At 35.7% G+C, this 24143-nt stretch overlaps 1 protein-coding gene across 4 annotated transcripts in view; it reads right to left on the reverse strand.

Annotated features, from left to right (window-relative positions):
* Window positions 1–24143, reverse strand: part of MICAL3 (microtubule associated monooxygenase, calponin and LIM domain containing 3) — a 243831-nt gene that overhangs the window by 87639 nt on the left and 132049 nt on the right. For 3 of the 4 annotated variants that reach the window (XM_074266836.1, XM_074266837.1, XM_074266839.1), the window contains 3 exons: window positions 20712–20898; window positions 13998–14086; window positions 13286–13373 (listed from right to left, as the gene is read on the reverse strand). In XM_074266836.1, the coding sequence (XP_074122937.1) occupies window positions 13286–13373; window positions 13998–14086; window positions 20712–20898 (364 nt within the window). Of the gene's footprint in view, window positions 1–13285; window positions 13374–13997; window positions 14087–20711; window positions 20899–21505; window positions 21614–24143 lie in introns of all 4 variants that reach the window. The other variant, XM_074266838.1, reaches the window with a different exon arrangement.

Below are 24143 nucleotides of genomic sequence, written 5' to 3' on the forward strand. Positions count from 1 at the left end.
TGATGGTGACATTGGCAGGAATTAAATCTTTTGCTTTTTATTCTACTGTCTTTAAAGAGCTCTATTTCCATTGCTAGGATCATTAAGATATAATTATTTCCCAAGAAAAACTAAAACTTTTGATTATTAAATACACCCAATGGAAAATATATTAGATGTTTAAACAAAAGCCACTCTCTTGTCTTTGCCTTTTTCTTGCTTAATTAAAAAACAGAATGATAACATCTTAGAATTAGAAGAGATCTGAGTATTTATTTAGTTCAATTTCCACCTAAGGCATGAAATTCCTCCAAACTGTCCTTCCACCCCCAACTGAACTCTACTAGTAGTCTATGCCCAAGGCCGTTCGTTAAATTTTGGGCAGGTCTTTTGTTCATGAAATTTCCTGGGATATGAAGCTTTTCCTGTAACTTAATACAATCTGGTACTAGTTCTGTTTTAATGGGCCAAGAAGAACAGCTCTAATAGTTTTTTCAGTCTTTTCAACAAAATTATTAAATTCAAAACACCATACTAGGCACTGGGGATAAGAACAGAAATAAAATAAGATCTTACCCTCAAGGAATTTACATTCTTGACATGACAACCCTTCAAAGGAAAAACAAGAGTTCCTAACACTGCTGAATCACCAATAAAGCACTTTCCTGTGTGGCTTAGGAAATCATTCATTATTTCAGAGCTGCACCTTGTATTTATTCATGCTATTATTAATAAAGCACCACCATAAGATGTCTGTTAAGACTTGCATCAGTTCAAGAAAAATGCAGAGATGATATAATTGTTTGAACGTGGCTCTAAGGATTTGAGAAATATCACTGATCTCATCATACTGAGCAAGTAGTACTAACAAAAGGCTCTGTCTCCCCTGAAATGCCTCTGTGGGTGGGTAGACTCTCTCAAGCTAAGACAGAGACTGTGTCAAGATATCTTTTTAGTTAGTGCTATGTCTATTGGGTGTTTCCGAACATTTCCTTTTATAATAATGTTTTGCAGGGAAGGAGGACAAGTTATCCTTTTCAGTATTTTCATTGTGGTATTGTTGCAACTATGCATATTTGCTACTTTTCTTGTGGTCATGTAAGGCTAAATTCTTTAGTATGAACCAATACAGCACTAGTTTTAGGCAACAGAGTAAAGTAGACTAGGGACTCTGCTCTCTCACTCTTTTCTTGGACAAACTTGGAGCCACCTTGAAATATCAAATTTTCATAAACTTAATGTGTTTTGACACATAATTCATATAAAGACAGAGATCCACTGAAAGTGAAAAGACCTTTTATGGTGGATTGTGAAGTCTTCAAGAAGGGAAACATATTTGAGGTTGGATTTCTTTGGGATTATTTTCTTTTATATTATATTTATTATATTCTTTGGGATATTCTTTGGGAATATTTTGAGAACAACTATCCTCTTCTCCAAAGAGCAGGAGCAATTATGGAGAAACATGTGTCAGCATCCCCCTCCCGCCACCCCCACAATATGAGAATGGCAGAAGGTAAGAGAAAAGACTGGCCCCATGATCTAACCAGGGCAATGAATGCCAATTTGACTCTTTCCATTTCATGATGTGTAATTTGCTTGCTGGTACCTGCCAGGAAGCCTGGCATAATTTAAAGTGGAGGGTAAAAGCTGAGTCAGACATAGTTGGCTTTGAATTCATGAGGCAATTTTAGAACCTGGGTAAGACACAGGGCTCAGAAGTCTGTGTAGTAAGAACTAATCCTTCTGCAAACCCTTTCTGGCTAATAAGTTCAAAAGATCATCTCTTAAGTATCTCCCTTTCATTTGACATTTGTGGATCTTAGGATATGCAATTGGACTAGTCAGTGTGAAAATGGTAGTTAATAGTTAATAGCTGACATTTATATATGGCTTAACTTTGTTCCTGACACTGTTAAACCCTTTATAATTATTATTTCATGTGATGCTCACAATAACCCTAGGAGGTTAATTATTCTTATAGTCATTTTACAAATGAGGAAACTGAGGCAGACAGAGGTTAAGTGATTGGTATCACACGGCTGGTATAAGGACCTAACACAGGATTTGGATTCTTCCTGACTCCAGGATCAGTGTTCTATTCACTGTCACATAGTTGTCAAAATGTTAAAGATTATTCATTTTAACAGCCATATGCCCCCTTTCAAAGCCCGCTTCAGTGTCTTTCCTAAGGGGAAATCCATTAAAGGGGAAATTTTGACATGAGAAAATGGAGTTCAAGAAGATTCAGATAGAATCCCTTTAGCTGCCAAATGTCATAGAGTTTACTTGAGAACCTAAACCATGGCTGGTTTTGTAAATATATATAAATAAATGGGAGGGAGAAGACCAAGTATACTGCACAGAATTTGAACAAGCCTACATTAATTCTTCAAAAATTTCAAAAGTTACCATTTCTTGATTTTTTTTTTTTACACTCTTGTCTAATATATTCTCTGTAAGCTGGAACCCATACCCATGTGGTATATAGCCAAGGGGAATCACAAAGTCAGCTCCCAGGAAGGACAGAGAATTCTCCACTGGGTTATGAATTCCCACAGGTCAGAGTAAGAGGGGAAAATTAGCATATGGTACATGTAAAGCTGAAATGTCAGTTATAACAATGTCAGAACCTAGAGAGTTAGACGTATTCCCTGACAGAAGACTGAGCTCTATTCTTAGAGAGTGGGAAGAAGATCCTGCTTTCTTTTGTTGCATCCATGCTTTAGACCGCATCTGCTTAGTGTAGTGGCAGGACAGAAAAACAAAATCCCATGGGTTCCACTTCATATGCTGATTGAGGTCAAGAACATCCAATTTCTGTATGAACATGCATTTCCTCGAGTGCAGTGGGAGAAATTCTCAGCAGGTGAGATACAGGTTATTTGGCATTGCAGGACTTGCAAGGCTAAATTACCTCCCCAACAAGGTGACCTCTTTCAGCTCTCCTCAACCCTGTGGCTGGGTCTGTGCCTTCCACAGTCTGCATGTTGTTAACAGGGCAGAAGCTTGCTGATGTCAGCAGCAGCAGCAGGAGTGAAAACAGGACAGCTTGGCTTCTTAATATAGGTTAATCCCTCCAGACTCGAGAGTAACAAAATAGGACTCGATATCTTAGCTCAGTGCCTAGGTCATTGCAAAGACAGGAGGATAGCAGAAACCAGGCGGAGAAGAGAGCAGAATCCCACAAGACCCAAGGAATAACAGTCAAGGTCATTGAGCCGCTTCCAAAAAGCCCCTTCCAACGGAGAAGAGAAACAAAAACAACTTTCTCTTCTCTAACAGTCCATAAAAAGCAACTTGATGTAGCAGGAAACAAGAGGAGAAAAGCACCTGGCTTCCTGCCCAAGTAGGTAGCAAGCTTGCTATCAAAAAGAAATTAGTAACCTTTTATCCCTTCTCACCATTTTGCTATAGACCTTTCAATTAGACAGCTGCATCTGAATTTAATTCAAATATTCCTGAATTTTGGAAACCTCTCCCTCTTAAATAGCTAAAATGGTGAGATGATAGAAAATGCTCACCATTGCTGCTTCAAGATCTTTCTTTTCATTAATTGCAAACTATCAGGGTTTTTTCCCCTATGTCTCATGCCTCCTCCCAAAACCTGTGTTCTGAGCTCATTTTGATCTCCCCCTTTCCCACCCACCAGTTAAGGAAAAGGGGTGGAAAAGAAAAACTCAGAAACCTGAAGATTGTTCGGAATTTATTCTCAAACAAGAGAGATAACATTTGGTTATAAACAACAACAAAACAACACCTTAATTTCACAGTAACGAGAAAAGCAAACATTACAGAATTACCTAACTTCCCCACCCCCACCCCCACAAAAACAAACACACACACAATAAAAAAAAAAAAACCCTCACAAATGAACACAACACCAAAAACTCACAATAGATTAAAAAAACAACACAGGCACAAGGAAGGGAAAAAAACTTTAGGAAAGGGGAGAAGTGGATCTATAATGCTACTCTCAACAGAGCTGACCCTTAAATTTCTTAGCAATGTCCCTTTCCTCTTTAGTCTGGAGGCGGGACCCCTTTTTTTTCCATCAGCTAGCTATTTCTCAGCTGAACTGGTCTAGATAAGGCAGAAACAAAGATGACAAGTTTCAAGTAAAAGTCTCTGTCTGACATTCAAGATCATTTTAAGGCCTCCTTCAGAAATGGCTTATACAGGCCTTTAAAATACCCACCTACCCACCCACCCACTCCCACACAGCCATCTAATATAAATGAAACAAAACTCCCTGATTAAAAAAAATTCTGAATAAATAAGGAAGCAATGTTAATCTATAGTTCTGAAAGAAGAATGGTGGGGAAGGAGTGAGAGGTCTGTTTTCCCCAACCCAGATACATTCTATAAGACTTTTATAAATAGGACAACCTGCTCTCCTTGGCAAGTGTCAGTTGGTTGAGGCTTTTATGGGAGAAGAATGTTGTTGGAGGGGAATAGTAGTTTCTCTCCCTTTTCTAGGTTATCACAACTAGGACATAACAGCCTTTTGGATGGCAAGGGGTAGAAAGAAACACTCAACTCCCACGATGAAATAATGACAGAGAGACTAAACTAGGAACCATAGGAATGGCACCAGAAAAGGGTAAATCCAGGGGCGAAGGGAAGGCAGGGTCCCTTAAATGAATATTCAGCCAGATAATATTGCTTTCAGGCCATAGTTGCAGCAACTTTCTTTCTCTCACTCTCTCTGTGTACATATACACACACATACATGTATATGCACAAAACTGGACATATACATATCCCCACTAATTAAATCTCTTTAATGTGGGACATATGTTGAATAATAAATACTCATCAATTGAGGAATAGCTGAAAAAGTTATGATGAATGAATGGAATGTCATTCTTTACAGCACAAATATAAGGAATTCAAAGAAACATGCAAAGATTTGCATGAACCAATGAACAAAAGAGGTAGAATGAGAAAACAATATATACAACTACTGCAACAATGTAATGAAAAGGTCATCAAAAGGATGTCTAACTCTGAGTAGCTGAAAAGCCAAAGTATCTTCCCAAAGAAAAGAAAAGGAAACATTTGTCTCCTACACAGTAGAGAAATGGGGTTCTACTAAGAATGGTGTATACAACATCAGATACAATCACTGTATTTAATGTTTTTTGCTTAACTTTTTTTGTATTGCAAGGAGAGATTTGATCTGTGTTGTGTGTGATGATTGATGTAAACACAAAAAGCATCAATGAGATTTTAAAAAAAATGATTCAAGAATTTTATTTTGTTACCCTAGAAAAGATTTTCTCACAATATCTCTTAAAGAATCAGAATGGCAATAAGAAAGAGTTCCTGAGCTCCTTCTACCAGAAAGGCTATTTACTGAAGCATCCTGGGCCATGAAAGTAGCTCCTTCCACTGATAAACGGGGTGTACCAAACAACCCACTAGCATCCAAAGTAGGTGTATAAACACCTAGAGAACAAGAAGGAAGGATAAATCTCTCAAGATATTGTGTGATAATGATGACATCTCTCTCTCTCTCTCTCTCTCTCTCTCTCTCTCTCTCTCTCTCTCTCTCTCTCACACACACACACACACACACACACACACACACACACTTTGGCTCTTGTCTCAAGGCTTATGTCTTTATCATAATAATGGAAAAATTCCCGGTTTATCCCTGAGCCCATCTTTTCATTATATATATGGAATATGTGTATAGCTATATACAAATATGCTGAATGTGTATGTGCACCCACACATATTCACAGACACCCCTCTATCCCCCCTCCCCCCTCCCTACAATTTCTCTCTTCCCTACAATTCCTAACTATCTACTTAACTTTCCCATATCTAACTATAAGGGAAGGATACTACTTTTGGCTTTTTCTCTTAAGCCTCCTTTTAATTATCTACTATTCTCCTCACAAGAGTCATAGCAAGTATTCCAGGATAAGGAAATCTGTACCAATTACACTGATCTGTTATTGAGTGTAGGAGGCATAGAAACAAATCATTTGTAGACTTGAGGAACAGAAAGCTGAATTTCTGGCAGAAAAGCACATCACCAAAAAAATATATTGTAAACAACGTCCACCCAACACTAAATCAGGCTGTGGTTACAAAATGGGCTACAAAGGCAAACAGCAATCCAAAGGAAGCTTAGGATGGTTTCTTTTAAGTTGCTTGTGGGTTTGTTGTTGTTGTTGTAATTTATTTTTTGGAGGGGTGGGAGGAAGAGGAGCAAGAGCAGTAATTTTGGCATAAGTAGAAAAAAACATTAAATAGTGAAGATGACAAAATACAGGTGGTTCATTTTACCACAAACAACAACAAAGTCAAACACCAAATAAAGCCACAGCATTTACCTACTTTTACCTCATTTGTACCAATATGATAAAGTCTTAGCAATAGGGGAATAGAGCAGTGAAAACAGGTGGGAAATTTAAAGGTTTCCAAACAAGAGCTAAAGTGAAGTCCTAATTCACTAATCTTGTCTTTTCAAAGAAACTCTAGTTTAATTAATATAATTTTAGTTTGAGATTTAGGAAAGGAAATCTTATAATATATATAATGTCATGCTAACTATTAAATCTAAGTATAATATAATGAGTATAATATAATGTGACCCTGGGCAAGATGCAACCTTTTTACTCCAAGAGGCATCTTTAAAAAAAATAAATTTCCTAATGATCAGGAATGATTTGCATTGGGAGGTGGAATTTTCTCACCAGGAATTGGCAATATCCACAAGCATGACCACCCTCCCCCAATGAAATAAAAGGCTACCAATACTAGTTGCTCAAATGCGAAGGTTTTGATCATTAAAGGACTACAATGGGCTGCTGCAGAAAATATTTCTAAGCCATTTGTACTTTTGAATTCTTATACTATAATTTAAACTAGAGAGATGGAATCTTGAAAAGGAACTGGCCTTCTGTTTTTGATATAGAGTGAGTCCATGAGATGTTAAACTGTTATCTTTTAGGATACCCAAATGATTATTTTTATTCATAATGGTCAGGGAGCGGAAATCTAACTAATCATATAGCCTTTCTAGCTTAGACTCAAGAATTCTATCTATCTATAGAAATACCCTTAAGTCTTTCCTTGATTTTGCTGCTTAAGTCTTAAATTCCCAAGTCTAGAGTCTCTCTAATTTAAGAGGATTTCTTTTTTTCTTTTCACAAACCTTTTAAAAAATAAATATTTAAAATTTAAAAAATATTAAAAATATTAAAAAATAAAGTCCCTATTCGGGACTTTTTGACAACAATAGTGGAATGGTGTGCCATTTCTTTTCTAACTCATTTTATAGATGAGGAAACTGGGACAAACAGGGTTAAGTGACTTACTCAGGGTCACATAGCTAGCGTCTGCAGCTGGATTTGAAATCAGGACATCCAGACTACACCCAGTGCTCTATCTACTGTGCTAGATGGATGGGTATTTGTCCTTAAAAATCATGGAAGAATAGAGTTGGCTAGAGAAGAAATATCTTCTATGGTCAAAAGACAGAGAACTGGAAGCCTAGTTAAAAACATCCTTCTCTCACCAGAGTTTTACTATATGTAGTAACATTGAGATGGGACTCCTCTCAATTGAGAAAGGGTAAAGACATCCTACTTAGAATATGAGAGGATCTATATCATCATGAGAGATGGGACAAAGACTATGGAAGGAAACAGAGACATATGAGTGAGAACATAAAAGACAAGTTGAAAGACCAAAAGGCTATAAAGAAAGACACAAAATAAAAATTCAAGCTCTCAAAGACAGAATGAAAAATGAGTAAAATCTTAAAGAATCCATAATATTTTATTAAAAATGAAATGAAATTTAGCAAAACTTCTTGACTAAAACTAGTTTTGTAGATTCCCTAAAGATGATGGAAAAATAAGAAATTCAAGAATGTTTCAAAAAGAAAATAAATCTTCTTTTCAAAAAGAAAAGAAGAAATTTGGAATGAAATTTAAACAGAAATTCTTAAAATGGAATTAAATTATACAAACCATAGAGGACACAACTTTATTGTTTAAAGAAAATCCTAAGATTTTTAAATATTTTCTTTAATCAAGTTCAGGCTCTGAAAGAGGGAATTAAAAGATTTAGAAAATAGAGAAAAAGAAGAAAATTAAAAGAGAAGGAAAAGGCAAGAATATTTATAAAAACACAGAATTCTATGCAACATAAAATGAATTGATTTTACAGGTTGATTATACAGATAAAATCTAAGGATTATAGATCTCCTAAGAGAATATGACAAATCAAAAAAACCTGAATTCCACACAGCAGAAAAAAAAATTGTTCAAAATTCTTGAACATAGAATAAGAAGCAATAACTGACTGAATCTATACAGAGATTCTATACAGAATCTATCAGAGGAGAGGGAAAAAATCCAAGTTTGAAAGGCATATACTAGTCAAACCTCAAAATTAAGATGCATGAAGCCAGGAAAATGATATTCAAATGTGAACGTGCACCAACTCTGGCTTATTCTCTCATCACAGTAAACTGGAGAAAATGAAACATACTCCAAAAAGTGGAAAAAAAAAAAAAAAAAACTTAAGATGCAACCCCAAGTAACAAAGCTGAGCCTAATCAATGAAAAAAGATGTACCTTCAAGAAAAGAAAGGAAATAAGCATTCCTGGGGGGGAGGGGAAAAAAAAAAAAACAGAAAAAAAAATTGCAAATTCCTCAAACAAAACACAAGAAAGGAAGTAAATACAATTATAAGAAAAGACTAAATAATGGAAATTGGTTGTTTCTCTTATAATCATTTAAAAAGAAAAGAAATTGAACTGAGAAAAGGGAAGAAAACCTAAAAATTATTATCAAAATAAAAAGAAGCTAAAATTTTAAATGCAACAAAGAAACAGGAAAAAGATGGGAGAGTTAAATATCATAAATTAATCTTACATTAGGCCATTATTGTTCTATTTGTATCTTTAGTGTTTTAGCACAATCCTTTGACATAAAAAGCACTTAAATGCTTTTTCATTCACTCGGACTAAATTCTGAAATTTACAAGAAGTGGATCAGCTTCTTTTCCGGGAAAAATAACTACTACCAGAATATGGGGGGCAGGGGAGAAAGAGAAAAGAGGCCAAGGGAACCCTATAGATGAATGCAGACAAATCAATCAGTTCTCAAATCTGTGGACTATGGAGAATAGGATAAAAGCAATAAAAGGGGTAGAGAGAGAGAGAGAGAGAGAGAGAGAGAGAGAGAGAGAGAGAGAGAGAGAGAGAGAGAGAACGAGAACACGTGCTAAGAACTAAGTATGTTACTGAAGAACATTTACATCTGAAATAGAAAAGGTGCAGAGTTGCAGTAAATGGCAAGACCCTAACATTTTGTTTGGGGAGGATTTGCACGTTATGAAATTATCTTCTAATTTGGTCTTATGAGTGGAGAACGATGATGGCAAGGACAGGTATATGATAAGGCCTTTGGGACAGTGTTTCAATTCAACACTGCTTTCTTCATCAATTGAAGTAGTCAAGTAAGTCATGGAAAAGTTAAATCTGAAAAAAGTAAAATAACTCAGAAATGGAACAGAATTCTAATTTGTACTCCAGATGATCAACCCTTATAAGGGACACAGAATAAAGAAAATAATAAGTTAGCTCAAGAACTGGAGACTAGAATTTAGAATAGACTAGAAAGGAAGAATAATAATGAGATCATAACAAAGGAAAACTTCTTGGAAAAGGGCACAGCAAAATAATGTTTTTTAACATAAGAAATTCAAGTGGGAAGGGTGAGAGAAGGAAAGATTTGAAGCATATCTGAGTAGGGCAAGAGAAAGTCATAGGAGGTGGAGAAACCCAAGTAAATAAAAATAAACTATAAGTAAAATCAAAAGAATCTGAGAAAGGGTAAGTAAAAAGAAATAATGAAATAAAATAGCATTACACTAGTATAAGCAAATCTAATTGCAGAGATAAAGAAGGAAAGTGATGAAATTCAATATGAGGGAGGGAAAAAAGAAAAATGAAAACCTGATAATCAAGATTTCAGATGTGAATGGGATAAAGAAGTCTATAAAATGAAAGAGTGGCAGAATGAATAAAACAATTTGATGAATATAAGAAACACATCTAAAAACCAGACATAGACAAAGTGAAAATAATAATAGGTATAATTATAACTATTATTATTATAACAAAAAAAGTGGAACAAATTTTCCCATGCATCAGATTGATAGCAAAAGGAGTTATCACATTATCAGACAAAGCAAAAAAACTTAAAATTTATAATTTGGAGAGAGATAATTAGGAAAATATATACAGGGAAATGCTAAAAAATTAGGCATATAAGTTTGAATAAAATAAAAAATAAAAAAGGAAAGTTAATTAAATTGCAAAATACAGAAAACAACAATATTCTTCTCTCAGAGATAGATCCAATCAGAGTTTAGAATAAGTCATAGGACTGAACCAATGAAAGGTATCAGATCTAATATAATTTTTGGTGTTTTCTGAATGGAAATAAAGAAAATACATATATATTTAGCTTCACAAGGTTAATTAAGGTTAATTAAGAATTAATACTTCTCAAAGAACAAGTTCTTCACCAAACATGCTCTAAAGTAAAAATGTTAAAAACAAAAATTAAATCTGACACGAAATTATTAGTTAAAAAAATTTTTGAAATTATCAGGATGGGGCAGCTGGGTGGCACAGTGGATAGAGCACCAGCCCTGAAATCAGGAAGACCTGAGTTCAAATTTGATATCACATACTTAATACTTCCTAGCTGTGTGACTCTAGACAAGTCACTTAACCCTAATTGCCTCAGGAAAAAAAAAAAAAAAAAAAAAAAACTCTCATATAGAATTATACTTTTTTTTTTTGTTAAAAATAAACCTCAAACCTAAATTGAGGTTGCTGTGATTAATGCAATATTTAAATTTTTAGCTTTTTAGGAGGTTACCTATAAAAATTGAAATCTGTATATTCATATTTAAAAAGATAATTTTTAACCTGCTTTAAAACTTATAAAATGGGTTTTGAACCCATTTATTAAAAATACAAAAAATGAACACTTTAATATTGGAATTTAGTTTGCAAACTAATAGGAAAGAAGGAATTTGCCATCCACATTTAAACAAAAACCTTATATAATTAGTGTATGGGAGAGAAAAATGTTATTTACTAAGTGCAGCCTCCATTCAGAATTAGCTATTTCTGTGAGGGATCTTTTTTCAGCTATGATAGCTTTCAAAATTAAAAAAAAAAAAAAAAAAAAAAAAAAAAAGCATCAAAATAAAATGGGCTTAGAGATTTTTGAATTGCCATATTAATGAAGTGCTAAACCAAGATTTCTAAAAATAATCAATTCAATCATACCACTGTTATTTAAAATATTAATTTTTAATGAGTAAAACAAATCATCTCTCTCTTCCTATTATAATTCTAATTTTTGGTGTCTATTTTACATAGCACACATATATAATTTATAAATAGACATATATGTATATGTGTGTCCAAAAAGTTTGGAGATCTTTGTGTTAGAGCACAGAGAAATTATAAATAAATGTTCAAAAGTAGAACTACTAAATATATCCTTTACAAACCACAATGTAGTAAAAACAGTAATTTATATAGGAAACACAAGCCAAAAATATAGGCCTAAAAGAAGAATTAAACTGTTGCGAACCAGAAAATTATGATTTTCTCAACTAGTTGGCAAGAATAGAAACCAAAATCGGAATACACTATGATATAACAGGAATGATCTGAATTTAAAATTCAGTTCAATTCTTTTCAAAGATAGCTTTGTGAGTTTAGTGCCTCCATATTTTTTCACTGATTCAAAATAGACCATTCCTCTGGAAGTCTCCTAGACTGATCAGTATAGGTAATTCATAAGTTAGCTTTCTTATTTAGGTCAAAAACACCAAAGGAAAAAAGGTTTCCAGTTTTTCCCCAATGGAAATAGTACCTTTCTGGATAATCTCATGTCAAGTGTGGAGAGCTATCAATACAATATCTATCAGAGAAAAGGGTGTCAAGGAATGCTTAGGGTTAAATCTTACTATTGGCTTACTCTATAAAATGTTGGTCTCCCAGGAATAGTAAATGAAAACCTTTCCTAGATTTAAAGGTTGGGCACAGATAGCACAAGATGCCAAGATTGTGGCCTGGCTCAATTATACCAGTTATCCACCCTTGCCATTCTTGCCCAGCCCACAGCCAGAACACAGCCAATTACCACAGAATGATCTCTACAGACCCCGAGGTGCAGGGAGGAATCATCTTTGAGAAGAGGTGCAATGGGACAATCTTTCCTGTTTTCACTGTCACCTTTATTACCAACAAGTTTACAATCCTAAATATTTACTAATACCACACTCTTTAATTTAAAAACCCAATTTCCTGGTAAAAAGCTAGTCTTTTTTCCCCCATGGTAAAAATGATATACTTTTAAATGGCTGCATGGAAGATAATTTTTTTAAAAAGAGAGATATATGCAATTAAATCTCATATGCAAACATGATCACAGCCTTAATCTATACAACAAAAACCAATTTTAAGAATAAAACCATATGTTTCCGATCATAGGATATTTATCCAAGGACTTTCTTTTTCCTCCCAGTCCACATCCATTCTGGTCATCCCTTGGAACTACAAAAATACCTCTATAGATAATGACAATGGCACTAACATGCATGCTGATGTTGTAGGGATGGTCAATGAAAGACTTCCACAATTAAGGGAAGAAGTACCATTGACCACAAAATAGACAAGAATTGGGTGTTGTTTTTTTAAACAGTTAGAAACCAAATATAGCATCAGCATCTTATCCAGACACTTAATGAAAAGATGAAGACAGAAGGATCTCTAGAATTTAAGTGTAAACAAAACAAAACAAAAAATCCAGATTGTGAGGCTTCTCAATTCCAAAATAATATTCCAACAGAGTCCAAAATGGCCAGCTACATGAAGACTTTGTTCCTCCAGATTTCTCACCTGGGGTCAATGATACGGAAAAGATCTGCACAATTTCCCTGATGGACTCAGGGCTCAGAGCTAATTTAGCAGCAATTTCTAACAGCTCTCCAGACTATATCTCTACATGCTAGCAGTTTGCCACTGAAATTCCCCCACAATCTGTATAAGTAATATGTATAGTACATAGAGAAAGGGCACTGCAAAAGCAAGCAGCTGACACATGAAAAAGGAGTCCAAAGGGTTTTGGGCTACCTGGTGCCCAAGCGAGGAAATGGTGCTTTGGAGTCGATGGCTCATCCCCTTGGCCTTGTCATAGAGACCAAGGGAGTACTGCACCACCCAGCCAAACAAGGAAGCGAGGCTACCTGGAGTCCTCTCCACGGAGCTGGTGGTAGAGTTGGACCGTCCGGTTCTGTCCACTGTAGCGCTGTCCTGCAGGGGTCCTTTAGTCTCCTAGGAAAGCAAAGCCAATAGGTGATGGTTTTAAAAAGAAAGAGATTCCAAACAAAATCCAGGATATAAGACTGGAAAAGAAACAGAGCCCACAAGATTTTGTCTGGCACTTTATTGCATTGTTGTGGGATTTCTCCACGCCTGGTAATAGACCTGCCCTACAAACATCGGATTCTAAAAATGGCTAGATATTTTATGATCTGGGCCAGATTCATCTTGGAAGTAACTAATAGTCAAATGCTAGCCCCACCTAAGCTTTCCCTTCAGCTTCTCTCCATTAACAATGATGACAAGGGCACAGTTAGATGGAGCAGGGGATAGAGCACCGGCTTTGGAGTTAGGAGGACCCAAGTTAAATTAGTATTAGTATTAGGATATGAAAATTAGTATTTTAACTTTGTTTAACTGATGCTGGATCCCTTTTATAGAAACTGTCTCTAACAGGTTTTCCTGAAGTTCCTGTCCTTTCTTAAGATCTCCATATGATTTTACACCAGCTGCCCAACTAGTTCTATAATATTAAGTAAGGTATTATTTTATTCTAATTCCTCACCTTGACCCCACCAGGAAATGGTTCTCTCCTTCCTATCTCCCAATAAACAATGAAGTAAAATTAGACGTTACCTTCCCAGACAGAGAAGCCACGGCTGGTCTCTTCCTTTGTGCATATCCAGAAAGTCGATAACAATAGTGAGGTTTACAGTAGAATTTACCTACGGGCAGTTTGAAATAAGGAGAGAAATCAATTTGAAATCTGTGCCAGTCTTTTTTCAGACTTTTCTCTTTTATCTATACATACCCACCCAGTTCCTCAACTATCTAATCCCAAGGAGATAACTGGTCCCCATAAACTGATGCAAACTAGTCTCTCCCCTTTTTGCCTAAAGCAGGAGTCTAATTCATTTGGCATCTGAAAGTCACTGAACCAAATCCCAAACAGTTCCCAGAGCAGAGATGCGAGGCTTGCCTGGTATCATCTACAAACAAAGCAGTAGTGTATAAAGAACAAAGATTGGATCACATGAAAAGCTGGAAGTTGCATTTCTGGGGAAAGCAGTAATGAATATAACTAGACAGGGATGGGGGAGGGAAATGGAGGCTGAGGGTGTGGGGCAGCTAAGTAAGAAGGCTAAAAAGGGCCATTTTGAGGGAAACAAAGTGAGAAAATGAATTCTGAAACAGATTAGCGCTTTCTTAAGGTTCTAACCTTTGGCCTCTTCCTGGGCAATAGTTATAAAATCTCAAAGGTACATCAGTCCCAGAACCTCAACACTATTAGAAATAGTCCCTGAAAAGCTTTGATAAACTAAATATTTTCCCTTTTTAGATATTTTCTTCTCAAAGCCAAAATGAGATAATCCCCAAATTGGGTAGAAACAAAAATGGACTGAATGCCTTATTATTATTATTAATTTTTTTTGGTTTGTCTCCTTTTATCCTTCACCTGCTCCACTCTTTCTTTTCCTTCAAAAATTCCCTCTTTCCCCTTTGACTGAACCCAAAGAGGTCTACTGAGAAAGGAGAGTGGGATGCTTTATAGCAGCTTTATAGTTAGGTTCAAAAAGCATTCATGCCCATAGAATTTTTCCCAGCTCACAAATTTTCCACTAGTTCTTGCCAGTTTAACTAGTGTCACAGAGATGATGCATCTGTTGTCAAGAACCATTAGTAGTTTAAAAGAATAACAATCTTATAGCTTGTAATTTTTGGTTGTAAATATTTTACTTGGTCATACTAGGATTTCTTCTAAGCTCTGGACCTCTGCTTATTTGATTTGACTATGTTAGGAGGAAACATGGATTCTACTTTGTTTGGCCGACAACCTTCTTAATGATGTGGAGTAAGTCACTTGACTTCTTTGAAGGTTTGTTAATGTTCCCAGAACAGTGGAAGGCATGGAAAAAAACATTTTGATGATTATGAAGTTTTACAGTTGCTATTTCCCTCTACGGAAATAATTGGCTCTATTTAATTTTGAAGCATTTATTAAAGGCTTCTTATGCATAAAGAACTGTTCTAAATGCTGGAAATAGAAAAGCAGAAACAAAATAGTCCCTACCTTCAAGGACCTTATATTCTACCACAGAGACAATCTGCATGTAGACAAATAAATCAAGTAAAAATTTGGGAGCATTAATAACTAGGGGACTACGAAGAGGGTAGTAGTACCTTGGCCAAGCCTTGAAGGAAGCTGGCAAAATCAAGATTCTATGGGCATAACCTCACACCTTTAAGTATGAATCAATAAACTGTAACTATCAATATACAGATCAAACAGCAAAAAAAGCGTTAAGTAGTAGTCACCATAGGATACCCCCCCACCCAGCTCCTGAACCTTCAACAAACTCTAAAAGCTCTCCATACTTCCAGAATGGCTTTCAAAGCTTTGCATAACTTAGTCCCTTTCTTCCTTTCCAGATTTCTTGCACCTATTCCCCTCCACATATTGGGAGTTGTTCCTTAATGAGACATTCGGTCTCAAGTCCAAGCATTTTTGATGCTGTCTCCCATAGCTGGAACTATCTTCTTCTTCACCTCGCTTTCCTTCAAATTTCAGCTAAATTCACACCTTCTTCAAGAAGTCTTTCCTAGTTCTTCTTAATCTTGTGCTTTCCCTCTGAGACTACACACAATTTATCCTGTACATGTCTTGTTTGTACAAATATATATGTTGTCTCTTATTAGATTATGAACTTCTTGAGAATAGGATTTGTCTTTTTTGCTTTTCTTTGTATTTCTAGTTCTTAGAACAATGTCTAATGCAAGTTGACTGTAAATCAGCCAATTAACATTTATTAAAATTTTCCTATGGGTCAGGGACTGTATTAAACATTAGATTAGAGATAAAAATATGAAAAAGATAAGTCTCTGCCCCCTAATTAAGGATGATTACATGCAAATATAAAAGCTTGGGGACAAGAGAGTTAGGCAAGGAGGGATTATGGAGAAATCTGAGAGCAGTTGGGTGGGAAATGAAGAGTTACTTGACCGGGGCTCCCCTCTCTAAATGAAGATTTTGGGAGAAGCTCATGGTTCTGTCATAATGTGGTATAAGTATCAAGGTTAAGCCTTCTTGTAAGAGGTTCTTGAGGGCATGATGGAGAAATTCAAAGGAGTGAAGCTGGGTGGGGAATGTTGTCTTCCCCCATTAGAACATAAGCTACTTAAGGGCAAAAACTATCTTTCTTTTTGCTTGTATTTATATTCCCAACATTCTGCACAGTACTTGGCACAAAGCATACACTATAAATTACTCTATCTGAAAATGTATTCATTAGAAGTCCTAAGCATGAATGAGAATGCAAGAAAAAACAGGCCAAGTCTTATCATTGATTTTATGTTTGTTAGTTAAAGGACCTAAATGACATTATATAAGGAAAGTATAGAATGTCTAAGTTGGCAAGAAAATAAGTGGTAGCTACAGAGTAGGCCCAAAGACAAAGCAAAGCTGTCACCGAATATTCTTCTGTCTTAAGTTGCAAAGGCCACATTCCAGCATGTGCTTTCTCTTCAGCAACTCCAAATACAACAACATCCTCAAGACACAATTGTAAGACTACTGCTGTCCAGATAACAGGGAAAAGACATGACGTACTGTCTAATCTGAAGTCCTAAGTCTTGAGAGTTGGCAACAACTGGAAATGAACTAGTTTTTGGCGAGAAATGTAGTGGCAAAAAAAAAAAAAAAAAAAAAAAAATCCCAGTTTCTGTGAAAAGCTATCTTGGAGCAGAGAAAATCAATGGTGAACCTCTTAAGTACAAATAATTTTGCTCATCAGTTTTGTTAATCTTGGAGGTGAACTCAATCACAGAATCTTTGAGATGCAATGCCCTTCTTATTCAATACAAATAATCTTGCCTAAAACATCCATAAACATCTAGTCTCTAACTGAAAATATATAGTGAAGAGGAAACACTACTTCAAAAAATTTGATTTTCAAATAGTTCTAATTGTGAGAAAGTTCTTCCTTGTGCTGAGCCAAAATTTGTCCCTACTTGTCTACCTACTTGTTCTTATTCTTTATTGTGCTGGTACATAAAATGTCATTTCCTTTCCACATAACAGTCACAGTATTTCAGATTTTGAGATGACCTCAGAGGTCACTGAGACCAACCCCCTCATTTTACACTGTAGGCAAGATTAACTCTAAGATTCTCAGAGTTAATCTTGCCTAAGGGGTTACAAAAGATAGTAATAAAATTAGGATTTCAAACCAGGACTTCGGTGACTCCAAATCTAGCTGTCTTTCGTCTAGCTTCCCCTACTCATTGTGAACTACCTTGTTTCTTTCAAAACAACCAAGACTATTGAATGTGATAATTCCTTAGCAGAAAAACCTCAAAACCCAAAAAACAAAACCTCCTTCCAACTACATCTTAATCAAAATTGCACTTCCTTCTCCCCCCCCCCTACTTTGTGTTCTGGAGAAGAAACAAACAGTAACCTGTTTCCTTAAAATCTCTGAAAACCAGAGGATGCATATTATCTGAGATAAATCTAACTGATGAAAGGCTCTTTAAGTAAAAAAGATTCATACTGAAAAATACCAAGGGAGTGAATGTTGCCAGATACTGAAGGCCAAAGAGAGAATCTGCTACTGATAAATGGGGCACTGAAAGCCTCAGGCAAGAGGCTCCTCAACAATGACATGAGTGAGTTTCTTGATAATTCCTCTATAAACAGGAGGTACCAGCTCAAGGCTACCACTGCCTATGATAAAGCCAAAGAAAAGAGGTTTATGAACAGAGTAAGAAAGGCTCTAAACACACAACACTTTCTTTCAGAGAAAGAAAGTAAAAAACCATTTCTACCTCAAAGAGATAAGCCCAAGTCATCAACGATTTCATAGCCATCAAGCCAAGACCTGTGTCAGCTTGTCCCCAAGCATCATGTTTAGTATCTTCAGGACAAAAAGCAGTTGCCTCTTGGCAGTACTAATAAAGTCACTAACCCTGCCTTGAGGACACAGGAGAATCCAGGGCAGGCTCTAAAATATTTTACAGTCATTCAAATATATGAAGAAGACCATGTTCTCTTATCCTTTTTAGTTACCATACCAGCACTTTGTGTGACTTTGTGTGGATAGGGACTGGACTTGAGAGTCAGAAAGATTTAAATCCTGCCTCAGCTAAATACAAGATATGTGCGACTCCAGCCAAATCACAATCTTTATGTGGCTTGATTTTCTCAACTATAAAATGAAGGGAATGGGTTCGATTGTCTCTAAATATTGCTTCTTCCAGTTCTAAAAGTTACCATCCTATTTTTTTAGATTTATCACTCTGCTTTGGTTAGGCTAGTCTGTTTTTTTTTTTTTTTTTAAATGGATAAACACGTTTCTCTTTAAAAAAAAAATTTCAATAATATTTTTTTATTTTCCAAACACATATAAAGATAGTTTTCAACATTAGTTTTTGTAAAACGTTATGTTCTAAATTTTTCTTCTTTCCTTCCCCCTCTTCAAGACAATAATCTGATATAGGTTTAAATATGCGCAATTCTGTATTTTTCATGTTTCACAAGAAAAATCGGACCTAACGGGAAAAACCTTAATAACAAAAAGTGAAAATACTATGCTTTGATCCACATTCAGTCTCCGTAGTTCTCTGTCTGGATGTGGATGGCATATTCCATCCCAAATCCATTGGAATTTGGGCTGTCTCCTTAGTGAGCTCCTTTTTTGTTCAATCACACTTGCTCATGTACATTTAAGATGACAACTTTTCTACAAAGCTTTCTGACTACTTTACCTCTCCTTGATTACTTGCCTCTGAAATCCTTTACTAATAGCTCTAAAAATCTGTTCTTTTACTTAATAGCAATCTTCTGTTATATTTGATGTTTATTTTATCTTCCTAAATTGTTAGCTTCTTAACAGGACTAGATTATCACTGAGGTTCCTTACAACATGGAGAGTTAACTATTTTTCATTTTTCTTCTTTTACATCGCCTTGGCACAAAGTAAAAAGTCACTTATAGAAATAATATGTAAATGGTAGTCACTTATAGAAATTCGGGCCCAAAGTCAAGAAGACCCAAGATGAACTCTAGTTTCACACTCTTACTAGCTCTGGGATCCTGAGCAAACTTTATTGCTGCTTGTCCCAGTTTCTCCATTCTTAAAATAGGGATAATAGCACATACCTCCTAAGGTTGTTGTGAGGATTAAATGAGATAAAAGTGCTTACCACAGTGACTGGTACATTGTAAATCCTATATAAATGTTACTTGTCATTATTATTATCATTATTATATTATACTGACATCATGATTTTATAAGTGCCCATTGCTGATAGGCTGGTTAAAAACAAAGTTCTATACTCTGAAAATCTATTTCATGCTAAAATCCACCGTAAAAGTGTGTAAATGAGTTATTCCAGAAATAGGGACCTAGAAAGGTTTTTTTGGATAAGAAGGGATGCGTCAAGATTCCTACTTAAGGAAAATCACTTTGGACTGTAATAATGAGAGATTGGATACATGAAGGCCAATTAGGAAGAGGTGATGAAGGCCTCCACTAAGGAGGTGATTTTATGAGCAGAGAAATGTGAAAATAGCAAGATTTGGAAAGAGACTGAATATGTGAGGTGAGGGAGCATGAAAAGTTGAGAAAAATATGAATTTATTCAGGTATGAACATGAGAAGATCTGAAAAATGATGTGACCTTCAATAAAATTAGGAAAATCTGGAGACGGGATAGTTTTTTTTTTCCCCCTGACATAATTAGTTTGAGATTTTTCTGGGTCATCAGGTTTGAAACATCCACTATATTCATGATTTAAGACCAACACAGGAGGTGACTGTGCTTCCTTAAAGACATCTATGTAGTGATGATTAAATCTATGAGGGTCCATAATGGTCACTAAGAGGGGAATTATAGAGAAGAAGGCCTAGGAAAATGTATTTTGTTTTTCACTGGGTCTCTCAATCTCATCCAGGTTTAAAATACAAGGAACCACTCGTGACTCTGATCTGCATGGTAGCTTTGACTTGTGTTTCCAACCCTTCTCCTTAGGCAGCTCAGTGGTCTTCCACTCCCAGGTTTATTATGTTAGTGCTTACTAAATGGTAAACTTGTAAATAACTTGATTGGATCAAATGAGGTATTTGTAAAGCACTTAGCATACTGTCTAACACAAGGAAAACCTTATATAAAGGTTAGTTATCATATTCATCATCATCACCACACTCAGAACTCCTGATTTCAAGGGATCTGACAGTCAGCATCCAGCAGCATGTGCCTCCATAATCAGACTCAGGACAGTCTGCAAGAATAGCCACAGTCAGGAAGTACAATAATGACTTCTAATGCCTGGAGAAGGAAGCTGTTTCTTACCATCTTCAATGTCATAGGCATAGCAGGACAGGCGCAGGGTAGTAGCACAATATTCACATTTAAAGCAGCTTCGATGGAAGAATTTCCCTTCAGCACTCAGCCTCTCCATCACATAGACTCGCTTGTGGCAGAAATAGCAAATATCACTACCTCCTATATTCTGGGGGAACTCTTTCTTCAACGAGCCCTGTGGGAAACAGGATGGGAAGAAGAGGGGAAAAACAGGTCAGAGTCATTGCCTTTTATGGTTACCTGCACTCCAGAAAGGAATACCAGCAGCTGTACATTGTCCTTTATACCATTAGCCAGTCCTAACCAATAAAGCCCCAACAAAAACTTCGGGCAATCAAATGATTAGAGCATCATTCAAAAGGAATCTTGGCTCCCCAAAGATTGAGGAGCATTTCTTCCAACACATCACTTCATCATGGAAGCAGAATCATACCCATAGTATATGACAGATGGATCAAAAAATATCAAACTGAGGATGGCAGTCAGAGATGTCACTCACTTTCTGATGAACACTTCCATACTTGTGTTCTTTCATGAATTGACATCTGTGAAGGGAAAAACTCTTTCCTAGGACAAGACAACTTAATACTTTTAATACTCATACATTTCTTCTCATGGGTATTTTCAGCCTCCTATTTGCTTCTTAGAATTCAAATATTCTTAAGTTTAAAAAAGTAATCACACTAGGCTTTGTCAGAGTATAAAATCACCAATATAAGAGGACAACTAACCAGTTCATTTTACCATAGCTTAACACACAGAACCCTTGGAACATCTCTTACCAGTTCCTTCTTGTCTAGAAGGGTTTTGGGCTGTTCTTTCCTTTGAAGCTGATTGGCTATTTGCTCAGCCAATGAGCTCACTCCGCCCGTGTACATCTTTATATACTTCTATTGGTTGGAGGACATAAAATAACCAGGAAATTAAGGAAAATGAGAAAAAAAATAAATTAAGAAGACAGGAAATGTTTTTAAAAGATATAAAGTGAGAAAAAGGTGCAGCAGACAAACCATGCCAGCACAGTGCCTGAAAGCAGGATAACCAGGTGGGGTGATAAGAAGGAAATGGGTGTCAGTGATGACATAAAGGCTAATTTTAGCAGAACTGTCAAAGAAAAATGAAAGCATAAAAAATTATGTTAACTACATTGAAATCCGGTAATCACTCTTTTTGGAGAATTTCAACGCTTGAAGAGATGTACAAAAGACACAAGGGAATAAAAAGAGATTCTAAAAACAGCAGGAACTATATAGAGAGGTCAAGAGGACTTTGTCCCATCCAGACATGGGGTTCCATGTTTGGGGGGTTTCTGTACTTCTAGAATATAATCACTCCTTTCAAGGCTCCTCTCTAAATATAGAAAGTAGGTAACAATCTCCAATTAGGCTCACAGTGATTTTAAAACTTTTAGTTAAAGCCCGAAGGTTCTTTGAATTATTTGGTGAAATTCCTCTCATTTTTACAAATAAGAAAAGTGGAAGTAAAATCCAGATAAGTGAGGTGATTTCCTCAAGATCACACAGCGACTGGGTGACAGTGCCAGAAATAGAATGAGAATCCAAATCTCTGGTTCCCCAAGGAAACTATATCATGTTTCCTTCTCTTTTTTAGTGGCAGCCTCAGAATATAGTCAAACCTGCAAACACACCCAGTTTTTATCTGGAAGAACCATCCAAAACTGATTTCTGCTTAAACTCATGAAAAATCAGGAAGGATCCATCCACAGAAACATGCTTCTGAATGAAGGTGCCATAGCTAAAGCCTCCCTGGCTATTGGATGGATATTCTGACTGGATGCTATCACAGATAATTAGTTCAAATTTGTATCTTGGAAAAGTTAAGCTATTTCTGATCTAGGACAAAAGTGTGAAAAAAATTGAAATAATTTATCATTTTGGGCAAAAATAATGGAATAAAGGTAGAAAATTCCAAATTTAGAATTTTACAGTTTACATCTCTTAGAAGCTGGTTGAAGAGTTACATACAGTCTCAGTTCTGAATATTTGTTTCACTGTACGTAAGAATGTAGATTGGTGTACATAATTTCTCTTTGCTTAGTTCAACCTTTCAGGTGGCAACTGCCTAGATCCTGACATACTGCTATGCCTAACTTTAAAGTAGAGAACTCCAATCAGTTGCATATATGCCAAATGTTGGAGGTTCTCTCTTTACCTTTACCTCTAACTCTGAGAACCATCCAGAAGCAGTTGTCACGCTAAGGTTAATCCAAGTTGAACGATTTTTTCAAAGGAGAAAGGGTATGTAACTCAGCATGAGCATCTGAGTGAGCCAAGGAAAAACAAGTGTTCAATCTAGGTAAGAGGTAACTTTAAAAATATGAATATAAAAATTTTATAAATTTTATAAAAATATGCACAGCCCAACTTGACACAGATAAGAAAGTCATCCACAATTTAGTTGGGATTGGGGAGATCATTGCAATCTTCAGTCTTAAGCCAAGAACATATTTCAAAAGACTATTTATCGCCATTAGTCCATTAATGATTTCTATTGTTGTTATTAGAAGTAATGAAAAATGAAATCCAAATGCAAATCAAAGTTTTAAAAAGTAGAAACAATGGAGAAACTTAAGCCTAGTAAAGACAAAGAACAAAGAGGTAGACAAGGTAGTACAATAATAAAAAGAGGCAGTAGATAATCACATCACCTATCATTCCACAGCAGACAAGATTAAGCATAAACCAGAGAGCAAAAACAGTGTACTAGGAAATTAAATAAGCTTTCCTCCAAAATTTAGGTCCTTCCAGGTTTGGCAATAGCACTAACATACTGACTAGCAGCTCTTTCAAATTATTATGGTCCATGGCTGTCCTTGTGTTGGGTTCATTTCAATAGCAGCAATATATTAACAGCATTAAGTATTGCCAATTTTCTTCACTTTGCTGTTATGGAACTGTTAAAAACTTAGTAATGTAATATTCTCTCTCTCAAACACACACACACACACACACACACACACACACACACACACAATAGTTTGATATGAGTAAGAAACAATTTTTAAAAAGACCTAATTTTCCTATAAACCAGTCCATGACCTAATAAATTTTAGTATGGGAAATGGCAGGACTGATTCTTTATGGATCCAAATTAGACACACCAAACACACATAATTAAATACATATATATTCTTATGCATACCATTCACTATGCTTTAAATTCTATTACAATAAATATTACCACATTTATTTCTCTTTAAGAAAAAATTTCCCAATCCTTCACCTGATCTGATTTTCTAATAAATATAGATAAAAACAATTCTAAGGCAATGAGAAAAATAATCTACTTCATTAGTATATGACTTACATAGAATGACCAGAATATGGCCAAAATTAGCAGCTTATTTCATTCATTTATGCAGACACAAACACAGACACATTCTCTCTAACCACTTAGAGG

Source organism: Sminthopsis crassicaudata, chromosome 5 (assembly GCF_048593235.1).
Source record: "Sminthopsis crassicaudata isolate SCR6 chromosome 5, ASM4859323v1, whole genome shotgun sequence".
NCBI lineage: Eukaryota > Metazoa > Chordata > Mammalia > Dasyuromorphia > Dasyuridae > Sminthopsis > Sminthopsis crassicaudata.